The 16,009-nt window shown below is 38.6% G+C and overlaps 1 protein-coding gene across 3 annotated transcripts in view; it reads left to right on the forward strand.

Annotated features, from left to right (window-relative positions):
- The window catches only part of unc-13-4A (BAI1 associated protein 3), a 747,588-nt gene that overhangs the window by 582,265 nt on the left and 149,314 nt on the right, over positions 1-16,009 (forward strand). For all 3 annotated transcript variants that reach the window (XM_083136749.1, XM_083136752.1, XM_083136751.1), the window contains exon 8: positions 12,654-12,698. In XM_083136749.1, the coding sequence (XP_082992875.1) occupies positions 12,654-12,698 (45 nt within the window). The remainder of the gene's footprint in view (positions 1-12,653; positions 12,699-16,009) is intronic.

Below are 16,009 nucleotides of genomic sequence, written 5' to 3' on the forward strand. Positions count from 1 at the left end.
ATGGAGTCTTCGAATTGAAGAGGAAAGCTTGGAATTTCCACTTCCATTCTAAATTTTCGTTTCATCTTCTAGATAGTATAGTTTAATATATGGACTATCATCATTATCTTTGGTTAATGGCCAATAATTTAAGAATTAGAACCAAATATAAATAGAAGAGTGAATATTGCATTATTGGCATGTCAAATCTTTGTCGACATAATGGAAATTCTGGTGTGTATACATTACAAGGGTTGGATAAAAAGTAATGGCAACACTGTTGTCCCGTGAACGGGGCGAGTCACAGCGCCACAACCGTTTCGTGGTTGATAAAGGAATGTCAGACGAGGAAGTATAGTGAGTGGGGTGCGATTGTATGTTATTCAGTCAAAAACAGCAGTGCTCTGAAGCAGAGGACGAGAGTGCAAGCGTCCTAACAATATGTTTAGGCAAGAAGAACAACGTCTCTTAGGCAGACGGTCAACGCAGCCTACTACTGCACCTTCTTGGAACACCACCTTCGTCTCGCATTAAGAAGGAAGCGACGGCACGTTCTGGCACGGTGTCCATCATCCTGCTTGACAATGCAAAGTGTCACACTGCGAACACTGTGACGGCGCTCCTGCATAACTGGTAGTGGGAGGTACTGGAACATCCGCCGTATTCACCGGTGTGAGACCGTGTGATTACGACCTTTTTGCCAAAATGAAGGAACCACTGGGCGGGAAACACTACGACACACCAGAGGCCATCATACGTGCTATAGGGCGGTCACTGCGGGACATCGACAGAGATGGACGCGCTGACGGTGTACGACGCCTTCCATACGTGTGGCAGAAGGTCGTAGAGATACGAGGGCGATTACATTGAAGGAATATAACACGTGCTCCTCTGCCAATACAGTCAAGTAGCAATTATACCAGTGTTGCCATTACTTTTTATCCAACCCTTGTAGATAAAATAGCTCCCGTTAGGGGACCCGCCCCGGTTTTAGTCTCCTGGGGAAGCGTAACAACTTTTCTCCTGAAATTTCGGCCTGTGTATGGGACCACGCACCATCGTGAGGAAATTGGGGAGCTACGAATGAGTAGCGTAATCCGGTCATGAAAACCTACAACAACGACTGCAAGTTCGTCGTGCTGACCACACGTCACCCCGTAACTGGTGACGTCGGCAGTCAGTAGATAGGCCCTGGCCCTCGCAGACTGTTGCGCTACGGGTTATATTTATAATATAAAATATATGATAATGTATGCAAAATGAAAATATATATGTGTATAAGAAATACAATTTCTAATTATGTATTATACAAAATTGCATTAAATGAAAATTTGATTTGGCTATGTTAAATTAGCATCCCTTTTAACTAGTACATTTCGTTTGTATTCTTTAATGTAATGACACACTTTGAAATGACTTCTTAGAAAGTTTATTATTTCAAAATGACTATCAGAAATTCCCCTCACCCCTCTGTATTTTTCCATTCGAACATTGTCTCTGTTGTTAGCCCAACTAGTGGACATCCAGGAATGGAATTCCAACAATATATGTTTTGCGTCGAATTGTACGTGCTTTTACTCGTTTGTCACGAATCCCCCCTCTTTTCCATGTCGTTCTCCGTGCGATACGAGGTTTAATCTCATCAAAAATGCCTTTGTTATTATGTAATTCAATATATTTAATTCTCGCGTTCACATTGTTTATGGGCCATTTAAAAGAATTTTAGTCATTTCCAATACAATAAAAACTAAACAGTTGGTCTTCATTGTATTATTGCATTATACGCGTATGTCGCTGCCAACCGTACGACTTTCACCGCTACTGCGCGATAATTTCATGTCCATACAGATATACTGTATTATTCCTCGAAAATTGTAAGATATACTGGGTAGAATTAACGATGAATACATACGTTTGATTCTGTATGTGAAGGAACACTGGAGCATATGGAAATGAAGGAACGACAGGAGCATATGGGAATGAATGAACGACAGGAGCATATGGAAATGAAGGATCGACATGGGCATATGGAAATGAAGGTTCGACAGGAGCATATGGGAATGAATGATCGACAGGAGCATATTGGAATGAAGGAACGAGAGGAGCATATGGGAATGAAGGAACGACAGGAGCATATGGGAATGAAGGAACGAGAGGAGCATATGGAAATGAAGGATCGACAGGAGCATATGGGAATGAAGGATCGACAGGAGCATATTGGAATGAAGGAACGAGAGGAGCATATGGGAATGAAGGGACGACAGGAGCATATGGGAATGAAGGAACGAGAGGAGCATATGGGAATGAAGGATTGACAGGAGCATATGGGAATGAATAAACGAGAGGAGCATATGGGAATGAAGGGACGACAGGAGCATATTGGAATGAAGGAACGAGAGGAGCATATGGGAATGAAGGAACGACAGGAGCATATGGGAATGAAGGAACGAGAGGAGCATATGGAAATGAAGGATCGACAGGAGCATATGGGAATGAAGGATCGACAGGAGCATATTGGAATGAAGGAACGAGAGGAGCATATGGGAATGAAGGGACGACAGGAGCATATGGGAATGAAGGAACGAGAGGAGCATATGGGAATGAAGGAATGACAGGAGCGTATTGGAATGAAGGAACGACAGGAACATATGGAAATGAAGGAACGACAGGAACATATGGAAATGACGGATCGACAGGAACATATGGAAATGAAGGAACGACAGAAGTTTAGACCTACCCGTTACTTACATGCGATTGTTAATTGGGACAAACTTTTTTCCAACCAAACACTTATTTGTTAGTTATCAGAAAACGCTGAAATGTGTGCCATACAATGAGCTGTTTTTTTCTCAATTCGCATTTTTATGTGCAAAATTGTCATTTTTAAAAAAAACAATAGAAATTCGATTATCTTGAAAACTACTAATTTTCGGACTGGGTATCATATGGTCAAATTTATTGCAAATTGCCTCTACTTTAACCCCTTTCAGAGAATACATCTAATTACAGGTCACCCTGTATATATATATATATATATATATATATATATATATATATATATATATATATATATATATATATATAACATATTATTTAAATACATTACATAATCAATTCATCCGCTCCATAACAAACCAACAGCAAAAATGATATAAATTGTCTCTGAAACGTGCGCGCTCCTTTTCCTCCAAATAAAACTGTTATAGTAGGAACTGTCTGAAGCACTTAGTTGTTCTTACTTCTCTGTGGTAATTTACAATGGATTACAGAAAAGAAATTGCGATCCAAATTTTTGCAAATTGAAAACAGTATTGATATAATAGGGCGCAAGAAATTCAAGGGATGCCATGGCATTCTCTGCACATGTTTTCTCATTCAGATCGTTCGGCGCCCAGGGACAACTCCCGCCGCCCCACAGCTACAGCTCTGAACTTGACAAGACTGTGAGAAAACCAGATATAATGCGAGCGAAGCGATCAAGGAAATTTTACGAAATTAATTTTTATTTGTATAAAACGTGAAGTCGAAGGGGCAATTGCCTCTCTATGTCCCCTCCAGGCGCTCCTGGCCGTCTGGAAGAAATAATGCAAGGAAGACGTGAAAACTAATTCCATCTCGAGTATTCTTTTGTCCAGCTACTCTTAGATTCTGCTAGTCTTGCTTTCTTTTACTTCAATGTTTGCCTCCCTAGAATTGATTTTCGTCCAAGATTGGGGAAATGCAATGCCCCTCTGCCCCCTTGTGGTTGCACCACTGCACCCCCTTCCCGTAGTTGCTTTGAACTTTCATCGGCTTGAAAATACTTCATTGTCTCCTGTAATATCGTTTAATAATAGCGATAAGATTCATCTACACTAAATTTCTAGGTGAAGGTATAATAATGTAGGGGCATGGAATGTCTGGAAGGGGGAGGGGGCAAGGATTGCCACACCTCCCCCTTCGAAAACGAATGTCAACCTAAAATTATATATTTCACACGTATAATTTGATTTCAGTCATAGTGGCCGCGGTAGCTCAGTCGGTATCGCGTCTGACTACCATGCTAAAGGTCCCGGGGTCGATCCCCTGCCGGTTCAAATCCGGGATTTTTTCTAACGGTGGAAGCGGCCCCGGCACCCACCCAGCGTCGAATAACATGGGTACCTGGGGGACCCCCGGGGGGTAAAGGCGGTCAGGGGCGTGATGCTGATCACATCACCCCCACTCACGACCGGATGAAGAAAATGTGGGGCGTTACCCTTATACGCCTTCATGGCGTGGTGCTATGCACAGGGGAGCACTTTACCTTTTTTTTACCAATTTACATTAATTATTATGTAATGGGAAGGGACGCAGGAATTCGATAATTTCAAATTCAAGTGGTGTTTTTTAAGGGGGCAGCACTGTTATCGGAGTAATATACCCCATGGAAAAATGCCTTGCTTGTCCCTTCGTGTGCACGCCTATGGAAGGGAGGAGTATATGCAGGGTGTACCAAAAGTGATAGCGCAAACGATAGTAGAATCAAAAAAGTTTCAGTAACATGGGGTAGCAAACGAACCGCTATCGAGGTAATTTCAAATGTATGGTTACAATCCTCCACTGACTTGATTGTTTGTACACATCGTATGCTTTTTACGTGTGAGGAGCATATAGAAGTGATGGAAAACAGGAGCATATAGAAGTGAAGGAAGACAGGAGCAGAAGTGAAAGAAGGCAGGAGCATCTAGAAATGAAGGAACGACAGAAACATATGGGAATATAGGAACGACAGGAGCACATAGGTATAAATTAGGAAAGACATGAGCACATAGAAATGAGGGAAGATATGAAGACATAGAAATGAGGGAAGATAGGAGCATACGTGTGAGGAGTATATAGAAGTGATGGAAAACAGGAGCATATATAAGTGAAGGAAGACAGGACCAGAAGTGAAAGAAGGCAGGGGCATGTAGAAATGAAGGAACGACAGAAGCATAGGGAAATGAAGGAACGACAGGAGCACATGGGTATAAATTAGGAAAGACAGGAGCACATAGGTATAAATTAGGAAAGACATGAGCACATAGAAATGAGCGAAGATATGAGCACATAGAAATGAGGGAAGATAGGAGAATACGTGTGAGGAGTATATAGAAGTGATGGAAAACAGGAGCATATATAAGTGAAGGAAGACAGGACCAGAAGTGAAAGAAGGCAGGAGCATCTAGAAATGAAGGAACGACAGAAACATATGGGAATATAGGAACGACAGGAGCACATAGGTATAAATTAGGAAAGACATGAGCACATAGAAATGAGGGAAGATATGAAGACATAGAAATGAGGGAAGATAGGAGCATACGTGTGAGGAGTATATAGAAGTGATGGAAAACAGGAGCATATATAAGTGAAGGAAGACAGGACCAGAAGTGAAAGAAGGCAGGAGCATCTAGAAATGAAGGAACGACAGAAACATATGGGAATATAGGAACGACAGGAGCACATAGGTATAAATTAGGAAAGACATGAGCACATAGAAATGAGGGAAGATATGAAGACATAGACATGAGGGAAGATAGGAGCATACGGAAATGAAGGAAGATAGGAAGATATAGAAGTAAGAGAAAGACAAGAGTAGATAGAATTTAGGGAAGGACAGGAACCTGTTGATGCGAGGAAAGAAGGAGACAGGGTAGGGAGGAAATTTCAGTATTAATGGAAGCAAGGAAGCTAAGAATAATATAGAAGAATGGATAGACAACAATAAGTATGAAAAGAAAAAGATGAGAGGAGAAGAAATGAGGAAAGAAAGAAGGTGAAAATAAAGTTATAAGTAATGAGAGAAGAGAGGAAAAGACAGAAGAGGAGAAAATAAAGATAAGAGAAGCCATGAGTATACAATAATTTATTCAGTAAAATCTTCTAGTAATGGTCTATGCGAAGGGAAAACATTATTGGAGGATAGCTGGTTTACAAAGAGTTCGGTATAGTTAATTTCAAGTCCCTCCTCTCATGTGCACCAGTGGATTTTGTTATACAATGTTGCATTTGTCAAATTTAGTTCCATCTTAGAACGTACGTAAAACGTTTTCTACGTCTCTACCAAGTGCAGTTTTGAAAAACATTTCTCCCAAAATAAATTTCTGATCAGACCTTCATTTCAGCTTGGTTGGGTCCATGATGTGGGCTCATTCATAATATTTTTCTGAAGAGAATAAATAGGTCGGCCGATTGCTTGCTGAAGCATTTCCAACCTACTTGCCTTGCGCGCCCACCCGTGCTGAAGTTCCATGTAGTCCTTCTCTGCTTTTCCCGTAAGAACTCTGCTGTGTGTCCCAGTCACGGTTCGCTGAATGCGTCTCGTTTGGTAAACATTATCGGAGCTATTGATTCCGTAGGAAGGAATCTTCCAGTTCGCTGCTTACTCGGTGAAATCGTTACAAATGCAGCGAGACCTTTGTCTCAAGACATTATTGTCTGTGGCTGCCGTTGTGTCTTGCTTTCAAGTTGCGTACGTTTCCACAAGATTCGATTCGTGATTCAGGAAATAGTTCACATGCAAATTGGTACTGAAACACGAGATGGAGAGAGATGAGAACAGTAGATGAAGTAAGACGAAAGAATGTAGAGAAAATAATAGTTCGATCAAGAGGACAAATGAATTGAAGAGGTACCGTTGTGATCAGAGGTAGACAAGGATGAAAAGAAGAGATAAGGAGGGAAAAACAGCAGTAGGCATAAGGAGATAAAAGAAATAGAAATTACAGGAAAAGAACAAATGCAAAGATGAGACAAAGGGTCAGAAGTACAGATAAAAAGATGATGAAGCTGAAGTACAGGTGAGGACAAAATGGAACTGATGTAAAGATGCTAAGGAAATGGAACTGAAATAGGAATTTGAAGAAAATAAAACTCAAATTGAAATGGAAAGAAAATGGAACTAAAATAGGAATGAGGAGGAAATGAAACTTTCATAGGAATAAGGAAAATAATGGAACGGAAGTACAGACGAAGACAAAATGGAATTGAAGTAAACATGAGAACCAAATTGATCAAAAACAGATATGGGAACACAAAGGAACTGAAGTAAAGATGAGGAGGAAAAGGAACTGAAAAGAAATAAGGGAAGATATGACAGATGACAGAGAAACGAGTAAATGACATAAAAAGCAAGAAAACATGAGAAGAGTGAAAACGACAGAATGAAGGAAGGAAGTAAGAAGAAAATGGATGTAGAAGATAGAGAAAAGCAAAAGTAGACGTAAGAAGAAAGAAATGACAAAATGGAAGGAAATATTGAAGGGAAAGCAGAACAACGGTTCAATTTTTTAATGTCATTGAAAGTAGGCAAATTGGCACTAAAATAGTCACAAAATAATTTCCTCCCATCTTGCATCCACGGTTTTTCTTTTTTATATTCTTTATTCTCTTCTCTAGTTCTATTTTCTTCTGTAATATTATTTCTCAATAACGCTGACATGGTAGGAGGAATGACGCCAGGAAGTAATAAAGGAGGAGACAGAGATGTGGAAATTTTCTGTGTAGTTACATTTAATATAATGGGTGCTCCTCTCCGGTCTACGTCTGGTGTCGCCATGAGAAGGATTTAAGTTGGGCAATGCACTTATTAAAGCAGGGTTGGGAGGAATTCCACTAGACTTCACTACATAAACCTGTTCACTTTTTCCCTTTAAAATTTATACAGGGTGTCTACCAATCAAAATGTCAAGATTGATTGATTGATTTGGTGTTTTTAGTCCACTTTATGCACAGTAAGGCTAATCGGGACTGGACCTACAGTTTAAAGTGGGATCCGATCCACTATGTGCCTCCACCGGGTATCGAACCTGGGACCCCTTACAAGGCAATGACGTTACTAATACGTCATTGGGGAGGTTTGTTCACTTCGTTTCTTAACTATTACATTCTTGTATGCGTGAAGTTTTATACAAATATTAAATAAAGAAATGTGGCCATTCCCAATCCAGGATGAAGACTGAAGTCTAAATCTCTTTTTAAAGTACAGCTTCAGTTTTCATCTTGACCAGCCTAGTGGTAGGGGTTTTTCATTGAATGAAAATATCTATTTTCTTAATTTTCAACTGTACCTAAGTAGGGGCGATTAAATAAACGTTAAGAAAAGGGAAATAAAGTTTAACAAACAGGAGTAAAAGGTCAAAAAATAGTCATGAAAAAGTCAAGAATTTTGGATGCATTATTTTGGTAGGCACCCTGTTTTAACACATGTTCAAAATAGTAATTCATTATAGGAAAAAGTACATTTAGAGGGTTCGTTTACTGCCTCCTACATCGCTAGTGTTTTTCTCTTTACTTTGATTAAAGAATTATTTAAGTAAAGTTAAATAACATCCACAGCAAGGCTATAAAATTCTTTTTTTAAAAGAAAGAAAACGAAATTCCCTAAGAACGGAACGTGAACAAGCAGATGAAATGAGTCATGCCGTAGTACATTACATTTAACATCCCCGTTGCCTAATTTTTGTTTTTTGTAATGAATCTGTTCTCTTAGTACGTGAATGGGCAAATAGCTTCAAGCGGTGATGCACCCACCATAATTTCTGTAATTGGTGTTGTAGGAACGTGGACACCAACACTTACGTGTACTTCATATGCTCATTTTTTAAATTTAATTTGCCAAACAATGAGAAACATATTTATATTTAAAACCATATTGAAAAGTACTTTTGAAACAACATTTTAAAACAGAATCTCGGCAAAACCTCAAATGCAAAATTTTTATTCGTGCAGAAGCGCGTGAGATAAAATAACATGATGAAAAGAGAGTGAGAGAAAGGAGGAGAAAGGGAAGGAAAGTTGGAGAGAGAGAAAAGAAGGTGGAGAAGGAAAGAAGGTAGGAAGAAGCAGAGGTAGAGGGAAGAAGGTGAAATAGAGGGTGAATAAAGAGGGAATGGAAAGGGAAGAGAGGAAGGCAGATGGAAGCGAATGACAGAAAGAATAACGAAAAGGGAGATAAGAAAGAGGAAGACCTAGGAAAGGAGAGATGGTAGATAAGAAGAAAAGGAAGGCACAAGAAAGAAGAATAAAGAGGGAGGGAGGGTGAATAAAAATGACGCGGAAGGAAGAGAGTAAATAAAAATAAAGGGGATGAGGGTGTGAATAAAAATTAAGGGAAAGAGGAAGAGTTAAAGGAAATGAAGAGGATGTGAGAGGGTGAATAAAACTAAAGAAGAGAGGGAGATAATCAGATAGGATGAAAGAATGGGACAGAGGATGATTAACGTAATACGGGAAAGAAAGAGGAAGACCTAGAAAAGGACAGATAATAAAGAGAAGGAAGAGATGATGAATGAGAAGGAAGCAGGGGGAATTAGCAGAAAGTGAAAGACAGTGGGAAATGAAAGGTAGGAAGGGAGAAGGTGACTGAGGAGGTGAGGTAAGTTCGAGAGACGTCAAGATAAGAAGAAGAGGAAACTGATTCAAAGAAAGGAAGAACAATATTGATGTTTGCGAGTTGAGAAGTTATTCTAACGCATGCAAACGTCAAGGGAGCCGCCCACATCTGAATAAACTCGGAAATGAAGGAAGCGTTCATAGTCCTGGGGGACCATTACGAGGACTCTCATGGCGCATTAAAGTTCAACAATTTATTTTCCTTCCAGAGCTATTCTGTTTTAGAGCACGGTAGTCAAGACATAAGAATGATATTGCACCATTTCTGTGCAGAGGGGAAAGTATAAAATGGGAGATAGCTTGTGCAGGAAACATGTTACCATTATTGTTTTTCAGTCGTCTTCACTAGGGATGCCACCTTACCACTCCCCCTTGTAGCCCGTTGCTGCACAACAGAGGATTCTAAAAAAAATTCCCACACCTCCCGGCCTATACATCAGCGTAAAGAAAAATGTAATAAAAATCTAAGGATTTGCAGGAATTTAAGTATTTTATGGGAAGTGCAAAATAATAATCTTGATATTTTTTTTTCCAAAACTGCATATTTACCTGTCAACTCTTTTATACGTAAACTTTCATTTGATACCTAATTTTCTTTCCATTATTATAATCTTCCATTCCAATGTTTAGAGTTGTCGAATTATTTTGAATAACCCTGTATTTAACAATTGATGTTTCATTCATGTTAGAAGGAAGGAGAATATTAGGAGTACAAGACATGGAAATATGATTAGTAAAATAAAAGAATTACAGAATAGAATTTACGGTGCTGGATGATACATATTCCATGGATAAGGATGTTCCATTTGGCAAAAAGATTGTCAAAGTTATTTGCTTTAAGTCCAATTTATGCTCAGATAAGCTAATTGTGACTGGACCTACAGTTTAGAGTGGTGTCCGAACTACTGTGCAATGTTGGTGTTCAACATTTATTTGTTTATTTATGTTTTATTACATTGGAGTGTAGACTGCTGAAAATAGCTTACAAAGCAGCACATTTTAATTACTTTTGTTAAAATATAGTTGGCTTCAGTCTCACACTATTACATTATTCTACTTTACAAAATATGCATCATAGGTCATTAAAAGGAATTTCAAAAACCTGTTTTTTTGTTGTTTTAATTCTGATAGCAAAAATACACTGAACTCGAAATTTTGATGTTCATTGATCTTCCCACTAAAATGTTATGTACAAAAGACATTGTCTATAATTCTATAGATGATTCATCTTGAATATTTTTAAAATGTTGTTACGTTCATAGTAAAAACAATTAGAATCGTTGTGTACAACAAAAATAAGTTTATGTGATAAATCTATGTTAAAATTAGTTGTAAGTGTAGAACTTTTAAGGGAAAGACATGATATTGCGTTTTGTGAGGGTGGCAATGTCCTTGGCGGGGGCATTCCCTTATCTTTTGGGGAGGGGGAGGGACACCCCCTGACAAGAACAGTTAACTTTGTTGTGTAACGAGACTTCTGAACCAAGTACCCTATGGGAAAGATATTAGGGTGAGATAATTTGTGTGCAGATATTAAGTATATTAATATTTTATTCTGAATATTCTTAGTAATAACAGTAGAAGGATTAATAGAAGTACTGCTATATTACCAGTACATGTACTTATACTACTAATAATAATAATACTGATAGCAACAACAACAATGCGCATTTATCTGCTCCAAAAATAACAATTTCCTTTCACCCCCCCCCCTTTTTCCAAAGCAAGAAGTTTAATTTTAACATTGGGTATAAATAAATTTTATATTATTGTATAAGCCTGATAGTGTATGGAGTCTTCAAACCATTGTTTGACCTGTGTTGAAGAATTTGACAGACTAAATGCTATTGCAACTCGTCTGAAAATCATTGTCCCATGTTAAACAAGGCATCTGGGGGATGGCATGTGCTATAGGGTAGCAGACAAGGATTTGCCAGTGATTGGTACAGTCTACTTACGGTGCGTCTTTTCGTACTGCATTTGTGACTGCAGACAACTGACGTCAAACAAGTTCGTATCAAAGAGGTCCATAGAATTTGTATCTTGCAGATTGTAGCCTGTGAGATTCGAACGTTGTCTTCATGACGAGCCAAGCTAACCACATCACCCTGGAGTTAGCTTCTGTATATTGTTGAGAGTAACAATACAACGTAATATATCTTTAATTACAAAAACATAGGAGATGTGTGGCCACAGGTTGAACTTCACCCGCGAATAAATAATTTCTAATTTGAAGGGTAAATTTCTCATATCCGCAAGTCGGATTTCTTCAAATTTACAGGAGAAATTACTTACAGAATGCAGTTTCTTTATAGTTGTGGAAGTTCGGGGAAGTGCTTTCTCGCATCGTTCATTGAATTTTGGCGGTAAATCATCTATTTTTCGATTTAAATGTGTGACCGATACACGAAAGCTGTTGCATCCATTTCCTTCCAGCCGGATGTTGCTTGTGTGTGATGACGTAATCACGGTCAATGCCGGTCAGTGTTTGCAAACACGTATTTTTGTAACTGAAGAAGGTACGTTTCCGCAAATGGTTTGTGGGGCTATGCGTCAATGGTTCGTGGGGCTACGTAGGTATTTTTGGGTGCAGTCGGGTGGAAACACTGCATGCCGAGTACGGTAGTGAAACTGTGAGCGCCATTTTGCGTGTTCCCGAAGGCAGAAAGAAACGAAGAAAACTTTCTCGATATGTCGCAAATAGAGCTTATTTCCGCGAAATGCCACCTTCAGCAATGTTTCTCAATGCAGAATACCTAAGTACGAATATTCAAATTAAATGAACTAGCAAATTTCAGTCGTCTTGCGGATATAAGAAATTTACCTTCTAAAGAATTCTAAAATTCTAGACCACTAATAGAGAATAGCACATTTAAAGCTGGCATTGGGTTTCAGTCTCCCGAAATGTCCTTGACTCGGTACAAATTGCGAATATTATCACATGTTGACTTCAACATTTTAGGTATGTTTTGTAAGTACTGTCTACGAGTATACACATATATTTTTATTATATAGTATATTATTCACACCACATCCGAAGCCGAAGGTGCAACCGAAATACAATCACTGAATTTACACTGCTTAAAAAAACTTAGACCATTGAAATTTATCCATCAACACGTCTATATCTCTCTCGAATTTAAAATTTAAATCATTATGATGAAGTGTAGCATTATAATGTGTTATTAATAGCTATTGATTGTCATGTTTACGTCTTAGCTGTAATTAATATTAAAATTCATAGTGTATGTGCTGTCTCATAGGTTTATTTTATTTTACAGTGACATTGATGACGTAACATCGGATATTATACATCTGGATATTTGGTAAGTTGCTTATCTACACTCTCTATATCATTCAAAGTTAATTTAGTTCTAAATTACTTTATGCACTCAGAATATAAATTTGAGGTGACTTCCTTGTTTTGTAGTGAAGCGTCAACCTATCTTCCACGTTACACACCCTGGAACGTATTTTTGGAGGTTAACGAGCATAGGCGGAGTTCTGGAGGGGCCAGGGGGGCCTAGCCCCAAATTTAAAAAATACTAAAAAAATAACACATGATTACGTTCAGTTACTACATTTTTGTTATGAAGCCATACCGCAAATCTTGACGTTTGGCATGACGGTATGGGCGGTAGTTCTTACAAGTGGGCACTTGTGAGAGGACATTTTCTAGTATGAGGCGAATTCACGTCTGGTTGCGTTGCACAATGGGTCAAGAGAAATTGAACAATTTAATGATCTTATACTCTGAATCAGATGTTGTTAAAAAAATAACTTAGATGATTTGATTGATGTGTACAGTTTGAAGAAAGAAAAACGTAAAATGACTTTGTGTTGAGTCAACAGTTACTGTTGAGGCATCAAAAGAACCTTTCAATTTATTTTTTCTAAAATTTCTGAAGCTTACTATTGTGCCGTAACTTTTTAAAAGTAATACGAGTATTGTATCAATAAAAAAATAATGAAATGCAAAATGCAATAATCGTACGGTTTTGCTTCTTTTAAAACTGACAACCAATATACTAATTAATATTTTTTTAATTAATCGAGGAAATTTAATATTTTCTAATCTAAAAAACCTAAAATTCAGTGTTTTAAGTTGTTGTTTTTTTATTTTAATATCGGGGGCAAGGCCTCCGGTCCCCTTATAAACTAGGGGATACTCAATAACCCTCAGTACATCATATGCTTCTCCCAGAGTCTGGGCCCCAAAGCAAAAGCTCAAATTGCCTTTTCATCCATTTAATCTCACAACCGTTTATCGCCATCATCGCGATTAGCCAAAAGTGGCAGAAAAGCGAAGTAAAATAAAATAAATAGACAAACAAACGAAAGAAATACAATCTATAAGTTATTACAATATCATCTTGCAGTGCGTTCATTTTGGCTCTGGGCCGAGGTAGCGCGTGACTGCAGACGGCGCGGCATGCCGCGGATGCCGATATTTTCGAACCGTGACGTCCCGCTTGATTTTACGCACATATCTTTAACATGCAGACAGTTATATTTATATTGCATAGAAAGTACTAACATGTGCTATAAGAGTTGTTCAAAGTGTTGTCCAACCGCATTCACACATTCCTGTCATCCAAGCCATGGTCCCAGGTTTGATTTTTGGGGAAGGTATGAACATGTCATTGAGTTTAGTCCCCCATTTGTTCCATCAATGGAGAGAGTAGTATATCGGATATATAAAATACACAGTATTTGGCAAATGTTTTGTAAGGTTTTTTTAGTACGTTTCAGGACTGGGCTTACAGTTTATAGCATAGGCGTACGAACGGGGGGCAAGCGGGGACTGTTGCCCTCCTAATACTGCCAATTAGACATTTAGTGAATCAATATTATATCCTCAAAGAAAAATGAAATACTTTCATACCAATGAAAGTTTAAATCAATTACGTAAGGGCTCCATTTTTTGCTATGTAATTGAACTATCTCACTTTGATCTCTAACAAAATTCCATGTTATTAATATCCTATAAAATATATTGTTATTAGCACTCCTACTCGTGGGTGGTTAAGTGATTCTGATACTACCTCAACTACAATGCGTTCAATATTTTCTAAAATTTTGCAGATCAGTGGCAGCGATTAGGGGGCAAGGGGCAGTTGCCTATCCACTCCCCCCTCCACCATGTGCTCTTAGTGCTAAGTACAAGAGTACAAGATTACAAGTAGAGAGCGTTAGCCACTACACTATCCGGGGGGGGGGGGGGGTACGATACAATGTTGAACATTTCCAAATATTTTTATTCTAGCTTGGGGCCATTCCATGTAAGATCAACCAACGAAGGGGTACTTTTCAATCTTACATATTTTGATTCATTTGAAATTTGGCATACTGAAACGGCCAACTGAGCAGATCCATATATTTTAAAAACACTAAAGTTGCTGACCAAGGCAGTTTACTTTTTACAGTTAAAAACACATTACTTGTAACGTTTTATCAGGGTCTTCCTCAGACGAAAATCTAAACTAAAATGTAATACACAAACAGAAAGTATATACAGTAAAACCTCGTTAATGTGGACCCCGATAAGCCGGACTTCGCTTAATCCGGACAGGCAAAAGAAAAAAAAGCAGAATGAAAGGTTTTGGATGTGACCAGAAGTGAACAAGAGAACTTCCAAAAGAAAAGGCAGTCAACCACTGATGAAATTATATTTCCCGCAGATTTTGTACTGTAATGTATAGTGTATTTAGGCCTATGCCCTTTAAATACACCATTACAAACGTGTTTTGATGCTATAAACGGAGTTGTAATGCACTTTCTACTGTTCTTTTAGGTTATTTCAGTTAATCCGGACTTTCGTTAAACCGGTCAACTTATCCCCCCATTAGTCCGGATTAACGAGGTTTTACTGTATACACCTAGCAGGGTGACTAGCCACACTGAAACACATTTTTAAAGTAAAGTAAAGTACCTTTAAATCGAATAAACTTCCTTGGTCAGCAACGTCAGTGTCTTTAATATGGAAACAACGCTTAATAATATTACTATATATTTTGTATTTCCGGAATTACAGGGCTGCAAAATGTGCGATTTTGACCCTTTTTTTTCAGCACCTTGTTAACTTTAAATTGCAACATTTCGACAATCAGGCACCTCTTTTGTCATGGCCTTCCGCAAGAGTTGGCACTTTGCAGAAACTTTTCGATAACAGCACTCCAATGCACGAGGTAAATACAGTAGCGTGTCCAAGACGAGTTGGTTGCGTTCTAACACCCATTTAGGACCAATACATGGGCGTATCCAGCGGGGGAGCAAAGGGGGTACCTGCTCCCAATGAAAAATGAGCGATGACAAATTTCATCTGGTTCATTGTGCTTTTTACATCCGTTGCTTTGACTGGAAAAGTGTTGTTTGCCCTCCTGGAATGAAGTTTTGCCTCCCCCTGCTTTGGAAAAAAGGGCTGGGTATGCTCATATCCAATATTACTTAAAACAGAAACTAACTAACTCTCTAGCCTTCTTAAACCCGAAGTTTTATGACTGCAGCAATACAAGCCTTCCATCTGTCCCTATCCCAGGCAAGATCAATCCAATCTTTTCTCTCCTTAACGATTTCCTTTAGGATCATCTCAACGTTATCCTTCCATCTTTTTCTTTGCCTTCCTACTGGTATCTTA

Source organism: Lepisma saccharinum, chromosome 15 (assembly GCF_977018435.1).
Source record: "Lepisma saccharinum chromosome 15, izLepSacc3.1, whole genome shotgun sequence".
NCBI lineage: Eukaryota > Metazoa > Arthropoda > Insecta > Zygentoma > Lepismatidae > Lepisma > Lepisma saccharinum.